This window comes from Vanessa cardui, chromosome 8 (genome assembly GCF_905220365.1).
Source record: "Vanessa cardui chromosome 8, ilVanCard2.1, whole genome shotgun sequence".
NCBI lineage: Eukaryota > Metazoa > Arthropoda > Insecta > Lepidoptera > Nymphalidae > Vanessa > Vanessa cardui.
In genome coordinates, this window is record NC_061130.1 from 5805175 (window position 1) to 5816562 (window position 11388).

Below are 11388 nucleotides of genomic sequence, written 5' to 3' on the forward strand. Positions count from 1 at the left end.
TAATTTGACCATAACTTTAGAATTCAATTGTAGTTGAATGATTTCCAAAACTTTAAAATGTAGGTAATTAATATTTACGTACATTCAAAATTGAATTTAATTACTAAATTTTTAATAATTTACTAAGATTTTCATTTAATTTAATATCGTTTTAAATTATGCTGATGAATTTAATAATAAAATAAAATAATTTGATCTTATAAATATAAAAGGAAAGTAACAGTTATTGATGTACCAAGTTTGACAAAAAATTAAAATAAATTGAAACATTTATTTTGAATTAAAATTATTAAACATGATCTATCATTTTTGTTTTTTATAAAAATACAATGTTAATTCCTTCTTAAGAAATAACATCTTTGCTGCAACAATAAAATCGAAACAAACAATGTCTATAGCCTCTATCTATTATCTATGGTGATACATCGGCCATCGATATGTCGCGTTGCTCGTGTTGCCCTTGAGTCCATCCATAAAATTACTGTTTTTTTTTTTAAAAAATCGTAATAATCTAGACAAAGTTTGATTGAATAGATTTTGTTTAACAGTAACAAGTGTTTTCATGTGATTGACGTGGTTATAATTGTTGTGAAGTGCCGAAATCGTATAGCGTCACCTGACTGAGCTCATTGTCATTTCCCGCCATTGTGGTTGCTAAAACTAATTTCGATTTTCTGCTATCTTAGAACAGTTTAGATGCAGAATCATTAATTTGTGTTATCTAGTGGCTGAGTTATGTCATTGCACGGTAATGACGTTTGTTTATTAGAAATAGAAGACTATAACTTATACGAAGAAGAAGCATCTGATCACGCTAGTTCAAGGTAGGTGTAACCGGCGTGGTTATAGATTTTTTGTCATGCCTTAAACATGGTCCTTTAATTGAGTTTGAGAGTAATAATTTCCTGTATATTAACATTAATATCTTATGTTTATGTTATACACATGATAGTGAGGTCATTTGTGGTTGCTCCCGCCCGTGCCGGTCTGTAGTCAGCTGTTGAGCCGCCATGTTTGGACGGATGAAATAGGCGTAGTAAACGCTGTACACATTATTACAATTATTGTACCTATGCTTAAGCTCAAAATATTATTTATGCAAAAAAACTTTTTACTTTTCATGAAAATAGCTCGTATTACTTACTAAGAACATGAATTACACTTATTATCTTTGTAAATATTGGTTATTTTTCTTTTATTATTGCCTATAAGTATTGTACAAACACATATGACATTACATCTATAATAAAAATAAACATTTTACATTGTGTGTCAAAGTTATAGTCTTTTTGCTTAATAACAATAGGAATAAATTCATGCAAATTCCAATATAAGAAAAAAAAGTTTGTATGAACATGAAAAATATAATTGTATTTGTCGATATTTAAATGTTTATGTTAAGAGTTATACTTAAAACTGTGTTATTTACTGTTGAATAAAAATGTTTACAGAAGTGAAAAAAATTCTTCACCGGGAAGTAAAACCATGGAGGCAGAAAAGAGGATTCGGCGTGAAATTGCTAACAGCAATGAACGCAGAAGAATGCAGAGTATAAATGCAGGTTTTCAAGCTTTGCGCACTTTGCTACCACGCCATGAGGGAGAGAAACTTAGTAAAGTAAGTATTCTTACTCATTTGTAGTAATAAAAAATAAAAGAATATTTTTAGCTGATATTATATTTTCTATAATATGTAAAAGTTGGCCATGTGATGACCTAAACACGTGCCATTTCATCTATTGCATATATAATATATTGGAGAACATTTTGAATATATAGCTTGTTTGATTGGATATTTTGGTAGCTGGATTTGACACAAGGAAATCTTAGCAAGATCAAGAATGGTGATCGATGTGTGTACTAGTGTTTTAGTTCAAGAAATCCTATAAGTTAAAAATAATAGTTTTAATAAAAATATATTCAATCAAATTCACTTATAACCAACAATAATAAACAATAATAAATAATTTAATATTAAATTTTCTTCTTTTCAAGGCTGCCATACTACAACAAACTGCTGAATACATTTATTCTCTTGAGCAAGAGAAGACGAGACTTCTTTCACAAAACTGTCAATTAAAGAGATTGCTGAATCAACATGAAGGAGGTGAAATACCAATTAAGAAAAGAAAAAATGAAGTTATGCCTGTTCATGTTCCATCGATAATTCCTGACTCAACTGATGATACTCTTACAAGTTCAATATCACCAGAACCAGTTGCAGTAATAACTGTATCTAATATGTCTCAGAAGAAAGAACCTGAAAATAGTGAATTACGTGTGCAGCTAGAGCGTGAGCAACGATTGCGTCGCTTATTGGAAGAGAGACTTCATACCTTGGAGACACAAGTGTACACTGAAACAGATAAAGAGCTTCCTGCACCGGTGGTACACTATGAAGAAACTGACATTGCTGAATGTAAATTGGAGAAAGATGAAGGTGAAACAAAGTTAGTAGAAGCACCAGTTGCTGCTCCTCTGTTAGAAGCAGCAATTAAAGCTGAACCGAGAGTTGAAGTAGAAGTACTACCAGATGCCGCTCATGACGCCTCATCACGCTTGTACCTTGCTAGTACTAGCCGTCAGAATTTAGAAACAATAGTAGAGGCCATCCGTCATCTAGAGGGAGATCACTTATTCAGAGAGGAAACGGGAGATGCACCACTTGCACTGACCAAAAAGGTTGACCGTGCGCCCCCTCAAAGACCTGGAGTTATTGTAGTGAAGCATTCGTGATTGCATTGAACTAGTCTCGGACTTTCAGCTCAATAAAAGGCTTCTGTTGAAAGATCCCTCCTGACCCTCCTCGAATATAGTTTTGTAATTTTAGTTGTATAGTTGTCTTTCCAAAGTGACAAATTGATAAGTCTGCGTTTTGTTTATTTTAACATATTGAAGTTAAGTTGAATAAAATATTAATGTTAGATGCATGATATGTGACATAAGTCTATTGGCGCTGTGCTTAGTTTAGTCTCAAATATTATTATGATGAATGATTATTAATTTACTCAGGCTTATTTTAGATAAGTAAATGGACCGAAGAATGTCTGAAGTTGAGTAAGAATTGGTAAAAAGGGTAGCATGTCACTTGCCGATATCTTTTTACAAGTAATACTTATAAAATTAATTTGAATTGTTGTAAATATTATTTTTAATTTAAATTCGTCAAATGTAACTTTGTGTTTTTTTTTATTTTAGCAATTGTATTGCTATAATTGTCATTCTGTTTGTAAAGGCTAATGAGCAATATTTAAAACAAATTGAAACTGGATATGAAAAAATTATAATCTTTTTTTTTTAAATATAAATAGCATTGGATCTGTGTAAAAAGCAATAAAAAAATAGACGATAGATGGTTGTTAGCCGTAGGAAAGCAATAATAACTGGTTACTTAATTATTTACAAGAATGGAATATTTAGTCATATATCAGGATGTCCGTACCAAGTATGTAGTATGGATTCCTAATGTTTTACTTTGTTAACAACAGTAACATTGGATTTATTATTTCTGATAAACTTAAGTTTGTTTAAGTGTTTTGTGCTCGTTGTACAAGACTTTTATTATTAATAAAGCAACCATTTACTAATTCTTGACGCAATTTGGCTCAAGAGTTTACCTTAGATAGCTAAGGTAATATCATGCCAAAATTATCTTGAAACATATAAAATAAAATTTTCTTGTCCAGTGTATGTCCTCTTTAAATAAATTCCAGTGCTTACTTTAAATTTGATATTAGTAGGTTATTATTAGTGGCTATTGTCAACCTTTAGTAAAGCATTCCAAGTGATTCAAGTCTCGCTTTATAAGTAAATATACTTACAAAATGTAGGTTATGTATTAATTAATCATCTGGTTAGATTTTTTGTATAAAGACTATTATAATTGCCTTTGAACATTCTTAAAATATTTGGTTTAATAGGTAGCCATATTAATATAATTTTTTGTATGTAACAAAAAACAGTTTTTTTTTTTATTTCATAAAAGAATCTCAATAAGATGAGATGTATGCTTGTAATTTAAATTGCTAAAGAATTTATTGCAAACAGCTATATAGCCGGTCTGAGCTGTTTTGCAATTTGGTTACACAAAGACAAAATATCTATTTAAAAAAATCAAGTGTGATCTGTCCTAATATAAGGTGAAATGTCATCTATATTTTTTTTTCTATGTTATGGGAAATGTTTGGGTAGCAGTTATGGATTGCCATAACTATAATTTTTATATATTTGAAAGTAATTTTATCGTTTGCTTTGATGTGCTGACCTTTTTGTTAAAATCTAACCAGCAGTGCTTTTTGTTAATACTTTCTTTAGTAAGTTTGATATTTTTAATTTGACTCAGCAACAGAGTGATATACAATGTATTATATGAAAAATAGTGCCGTGATCCTAGGTATTGGATCATTGAATTTATTAAGACTGATCATTAATTCATTATTAAGTTACGCTAGTTCGATCCACCATACTGGTCATATTTGTGTGAATGTGTGCATTTTTAATTATGTAATAATTTATATGTGTGTATGATATAGTGATGCTGAAGTCTTTAGTAGGTTTTAAACTGACAGATTTATCTGAGATTCTTAATTAAGAGCTAGCAATAATTGAGTCAATGTTATAGGTAAATAAAATTATTGAAAATAATAAGTAAATTTAGAATCTCTCTAACTCTGTTAGTTTTATTAAATAAGCTTTTTTGTTCCATGACTGATTGTAATTTATTTTTGCATGTGTTTCTTACCTTGAATTATTAGGGACAGTACTTTAGTTAATTGCAGAGTAAGCATAACAAACCAGTGTTTTGAATAAGAAAACATATTCATTGATCAGATAATGTAGTTATTTTTATGTAAATAAACTAAGATACTAATTACATAATATGTTAATGAAATGTGACTTTCTTATAATATTTTTTATCTCTGCTGTTAATTAAACAAGATCTTTAGAGCTAATTTACACACTCTGTTTCTGAGTCCCTAGTTGTAAGGAGTTGTCTGCCTACCGCCTTTTACATTATGTCAGTATAGGATAATAAAAGAATGTAACATAACGGACTTGGTTATACTATTAATGTAGTCAAAGTATCTAGGTGTTAAGAGATTTTAAGTCAAAGAAAGCAAGTTAAATTGTTTAAAATGTGTTATTATTTATGTCTTAAAGTATTAAAATGGTTATTTCTTATTAATTAGTTTGTAAATCGTAATCTTCAGTATATTCATTACAGCTTTGTTTCTGCGCCCTCGAAAACGATTAAACGTTTTATCATCTTAAATAAAATTATTTCATAATTACTACATTTAGATCATGTCTATATTTGCGAAAATAAATATATTGAATAGTGCTATTGTATTAAAATAAATAAATATAGGTATAAAGTTTTTGTTGTCAATCAAAACTTAATACATTTTCTACACTCTATCTCATGTTCTTTATTGTTAGAAATTAATATTGTAATAGCAATTTAATAAATTCCATAATTCATACAATTTTTTATGCATTTTTAAATTAGTATTTGGTTAAAATAGAATTGATTATGTTAAAAAAACATATAAATCAGTTTGAAGAGTCATTTTGTAATTAGAGATGGGGTGAAACAGTAAATTTTAGTGTACAGTTTGTAATCCTAAACCACCTGCTTTTATTATAAATAAATATTCTATGTAGTTATAGGCGCATTGTAAAATATATTTTCATCCAATCTCTAATTGACTCAAGTTCCTATACATAGATAGTTATGATCAATATTTTTTACAGCTCGTAATAAGGATATTAACGATAAAGTGTAGAAAACTACGCATGAATGTTTCCTTTTTGATATGAAGATGGTAAAAATATTTCCTCTGATTTTAATTGTATCACATTTGACCTACATTTACGAATATTTATAAAATATTGATATTACTGTGTTTCATTTGTTTACCTGTACCGAACAATAACAATAACTTTTGATCAAGATCAAGATCAAACGTTAAAACGGCAAATATTAAAACGTGTGTGTAATTAGGTACCTTGTCGAATAAATTATCTGCCATCATTGAAACAAAATCAAGTCTGATTTTCTTATCATTTTGATAGTCTAAATATATGATGAAATCCAAAGAGCCATGTCCATTACATTATCACAAAAATAGTGTAAGCATAAAAGTGTTTTCATAAATATGAATGAATCGCATCCGCGGCTGCACCATTCATTGCTTATGGCTAGTTTGGATAAGGAGCCGAGATGGCCCAGTGGTTAGAACGTGTGCATCTTAACCGATGATTTCGGGTTCAAACCGACGCAAGTATATATATAGTGGATATATATTTATGATTGTGTTTATAATTCATCTTGTGCTCGGCGGTGAAGAAAAACATCATGTGGAAACCTGCATGTGTCTAATTTTATAGAAATTCTGCCACATGTACATTCCACCAACCCGCGTTGCAAACCCTCTCCTTATTGGGAGAGGAGGCCTTAGCCCGGCAGTGGGTAATTTACGGGCTGTTGTTAATTTGGATACGTTTTTGCTCTACGGTGTGAAAAAACATGAGATATGTGTGGGATGTAATTGTGCCAAATGTACTACGCACCTATTCTAACCACCACCTCAGCAGCTTGATGTATTAAGTTCCAAATGTTGAGAGGATAGAAATTTATGTTTCGCAGTAGGTAGTATCTCTATAAATACTACAATAGTACTTTTATGTTATTGAGATTTTATTTCTCTTGTGCTATTATAGAATTCCGACTAGGTGCTTGTTCTGGCCACGAAGGAAGTAAAAACCTACTCTGTTCACGTTAGATTTCTTTCACATCACCACCATACGGGTGATTGACATCTATTCCATGGGATAATAAGGATAAACTGTAAAAGCATTAAATTAATATATTTTGGACTTAAATCTGCGAATTGGAAATATTGGCCGACATTTAGGTACATGTCAAGATTTTCCAAGTTCCAACCAAATATTTAAAATTCAGTTCAGTCAGTTTGTCATATGGATATGTTAGTAATTTTTTCGACGATTAGTGGCACTTTCTAATGTGTCGCAATGACCGGTAACTACGCGGACTATTTATTGCTGAGTTACGATCTATTCTATTATACCGCAAACAATGATTAGATCTGAATGGATAGCTTTTTTAGATTTGTCGTTGACCGTTAAATTTGTTAACGTAATAATCTAAAAATAAAAAAATGTATATAAACAACAGAGTATCGTTTACAATTTTTTTACATTCCCTTATTTTTTTTGAGTATTATTTTAAAACAATAAATAAATCAGTCTATATGTAAAGTTAATACAAAATGTTAGTTATATAGACATATGATTTTCAGTACATATTTCTGTTAATTTTAAGCTTTAGGCATCGCTTAACGTCGTATGTTTCAAAGATTTTAAATTTAATGTAACCGATATAAACAAATATTGGTATTGCAATCCCTTTATTGTTTATACAAACAAGTAGAATAGAACAGCAGGATCAACATATTTTCAATAATAAAATAAAGGCACGTTTATAACATGTAAGTATATATTAGAAATGTTAGTATGGAAATAACTTAGATTTCAATAAAAGAACAATAGAAATAGCTCCCTATCGCGCTATTCGTCGCTATAGATTTTCGCGTCAGTTCAACCCGAGAAAACAACCGCATTTAAATCGTGCAAAATTGACTAATTTATTAGTTCATATGATATTACAAGTTATTACGTTTGTGTAAAGATCATATTCACATGAGAAATAAATATTGATAATTTGGGCTAGCGTACTCAATTCGGATGTGATCGGTTTTATGAATTTAGCCGATGTTACATCTAAGTTGTGTCGTACCTACTATACTTTGATGATAAAGATAATACCTATAGGTATAATAATGTTATACCCACGAATACAAGTGAACATAGACGGCACGTTTATTCTTGTTTCCGAATTAAACTATTGATTTAAAAAAAATAATGTAGTTAAAAATTGATTTGAAAGTTAAAAAGAACGTTATAAAAATATTTTTTTATAACGTTCTGACGAATTCAATTTAAAAACTACTTTAATCAATGTGGCTCAACTGGTTTTCGTTCCTTTGTAAGAGTCGACTTCATTTGTGTAATTAAACTAAAATAAAACCATATAAACAACGTAATAAATAATATTCATAATTATTAGAGGATAGGAATATATCTATTTTTTTTTTTTGAGAATATTTGTACAGGAAAGAACGTGTAAAGCTCCCAAAAGGGTCGCATATCTTTGCAATTTAATTTCCTTTTTTTAACGAATGTAACATTGATCAGCATAAGTAGGTACGTACCATTATATACAATATCCTCTTATTCGTTTAATTTCATCACCGATTCCATCGTAATCGTTAAATATTTAGTTACACGTGAGTAGAACGTACTTAACCGGAGTCGCAGAATTATCTTCAGTTTTATACTGAAGTCATTAAATAATCCTATTTAATAAATAAATAAATTGGGCGATCCCAGTCTCAAAAGAACTAGAATCTAGTGCTTTTATAGTTTCAAATCAATATACTTACTTATAAATGGCGACCAGAATATGAATATATTTAGAAACAGAGGACGAGAGGACAGCGGTCATATAAATAAACTTAAAAAAGCGATATCACGCGCTAGAATAAACATGTTTTTTTTTATTTGTCTCATTTTTCGATCATACACCTCTTGACAGACTTGCATACGCTAAGTATACTTACATTACTACTAACTACAAACTAATATTCTCACACTTTAGTTAAGTTAGTTTTTTGAATCAAACCATACAATTAACAGCCATATAACATACACAAGCCCGCCATTTTATTCACGTGTTCTAGCCAATAAGTCACCTCGATAGGTAATGATTGCATACTCATTTTCAGTCATATTCAGTCTGGCAGTTACTGTTTAAAATATAAAATGTCTATGGGGTTAGCTTAGCGTTTAGTTATTCATACATAGGTACTTAGGTTTTGGTAGCATACAGGTGCCTTAAAACATGATTTAAAAAAGTACCCTATTAATTTTAATTCGACAGACTCTTTTCATATCATTCTTTTGGTATTTTTTTATAGATATATGCGGCAGACGATTAGGACGTTCATGAGACAGAAAGTCTACCTTTTCCAATGGACATCTGCAACACCGAAGCTCTGCTGGTGTTTTGCTTGTCTCTCTGTGTCGTACGCTCTTTCCTTGAAGGTACCCAAGTCGTATCAGCTTCTTTCGTTTTTTCTTTCTAGTCTTTCGGGTTTTGGATTATTTTATATACAAAATAAGATATACATTTTTGTAAATAACATACAATAAAACGGCTAACAATAAAATTATATCGTTTATATAAATATTAAACTTTATTCCTTTCTTACAACTTACAACCTGTTATGTCCTTTCCAATCCGGTTTTCGTCCATCCCACAGCACTGTTGGTGCCTTGCTGAAGATAACGGAGGATGTGCGGTGGGCTATGGATAACACCAAGCTCACTGCAATTGCTCTATTGGATTTTAGCAGCGCCTTCAACTCCGTTGATTTTGACATACTTCTTGGTACTCTTCGAGCAGTCAACGTCTCTCCTCTTGTTATTATTCATACCTTTTCGGACGCCAGCAATGTGTAAAAACCGACGATTCCTCGTCAGATTGTTTAGAGCTCACGGCCGGTGTCCCTCAAGGCGGCGTACTTTCACCATTACTGTTCTCTGTTTTTATTAATAACATTTCCCGATTTATTACTTCTCCCTTCCATCTGTATGCAGATGATCTACAGCTTTATCGACATTTTAGTTTGACTGAGCTACCCAGGGCTGTTGATTTATTGAATATGGACCTGTCTGCTATTCAGTCGTGGGCTAGATCTTTTGGCCTTCTTGTGAATCCCAAAAAATCACAAGCCATAATTGTTGGCAGTAGCAGGCTTAGAAGCAAGCTAGACTGGGGGCTAGTCCCCAAACTACTTTATGACGGGATTCCAATTTCTTACTGCGATTCAGTAAGGAACTTGGGTCTTGTTATTGACTGCAATATGTCCTGGGTGGCCCAAGTCAATGATGTTAGCAAGCGGATACACTACACTTAACACTCTCTTAAACGTCTCCAATACTTTCTCCCTTTCAGTACAAAAATTATGCTAGCGCAATCTCTTCTTCTACCAATCCTCGACTACGCTGATGTCTGCTTTTTGGATATGACTGAGGAGCTACTTAATAAATTAGAGCGTCTTCAAAACCTGGCTATTCGGTTCATTTACGGCTTACGTAAATATGACCATATATCTGCATTTCGTACTCAACTTAAATGGCTCCCTATCCGCCTTCGCCGTGATATGCACATCCTTTCAGTCCTTTTTAATATTCTTAATGATCCAAATTCTCCTGCTTACCTTCGCTCCCGTTTCAACCTTCTTCCTCCTCCAACACGTTCTAGACGTTCCTGTATTACTTCAGAGTTAGAAGTGCCTAAATGTAATACAAAGTTTCTGCTTAACTCCTTCACGGTACGTGCAGCAAATCTCTGGAAAAGTCTCCCAAAATCCATCCAAAACAGTCCAAACATCCACCTCTTTAAAAAAGAGTAAAAGAGCACTTTCTCTCACAACTTTCATAAATTTGACAAATTTACCATTATCTTTTTTTTTTTTTTATTTATTTATTTATTTTTGTACTGTAGATATATTTATAATATTTGTGTATTTAGATGTAGTATAAGTATAATAATTTAATATATATATATATGTATATATATATATATATATATATATATATATATATATATATTTATTATATTATAGATATTTATGTAAGCGTAATATATATTATATTAAAATTCTTTTATATTATATATATTATATTAATATTGTTTCTTTTATATAATATTAATAAGAGTATCTAATGTTGCACTATTTATACCTGCTATATAACACTATCTCTTACAGCTGTGGGTTGGCTGGAAGAAATTTCTTTTAGAAATAAGCCCGCCATTGTAAACAAAAATTTCATGTTTAAAACTTCTATGTAAAATTTCTCAGTGCAATAAAGAGTATATATATATATAAACAATCAGGGACCCAAATGCAATACTTGTGGCACCCCGGTTGGGTGGCAGAGACATGGATCAAAAACCTTTAATTGTAACTGCCTTCCGCTTGTTACACAAATAGAATTAAAACTAACGCAAAATATTACAATGACAAGATTACATTACACTTTACACTAATATATAAAGATTTTACTGTCTCGTGTATCTAGTACATTAAACAAAATCAAGTTGGATTAGCATAAAATTGTAATCTCGCAGTATATATTTGCAGTTTGTGCTTCATCTTCACCAGTTGAGCCAAGCTATCTATCCACTTTTATTCTAATACGTATTGAAATATACCTATTTTCTTCACACTTAGCTATAAAA

At 30.9% G+C, this 11388-nt stretch overlaps 1 protein-coding gene across 1 annotated transcript; it reads left to right on the forward strand.

The window, feature by feature from the left end:
• Positions 1–425: 425 nt before the first annotated feature.
• On the forward strand, positions 426–5891 carry LOC124531713 (transcription factor AP-4). The gene is made up of 3 exons (XM_047106216.1): positions 426–824; positions 1452–1617; positions 1995–5891. The coding sequence occupies exons 1-3, from the start codon at positions 736–738 to the stop codon at positions 2733–2735; spliced, it is 996 nt and encodes a 331-aa protein (XP_046962172.1). The 5' UTR covers positions 426–735; the 3' UTR covers positions 2736–5891.
• Positions 5892–11388: the final 5497 nt, after the last annotated feature.

What these genes read in the sequence shown, in the direction of transcription:
- LOC124531713 (XM_047106216.1), top strand. Translation starts at nt 736, where the DNA reads ATGTCATTGCACGGTAATGACGTTTGTTTATTAGAAATAGAAGACTAT. An exon ending in TCTGATCACGCTAGTTCAAG is followed by an intron (nt 825 to 1,451) that starts GTAGGTGTAACC and finishes AAATGTTTACAG; the next exon opens with AAGTGAAAAAAATTCTTCAC. An exon ending in AGGGAGAGAAACTTAGTAAA is followed by an intron (nt 1,618 to 1,994) that starts GTAAGTATTCTT and finishes CTTCTTTTCAAG; the next exon opens with GCTGCCATACTACAACAAAC.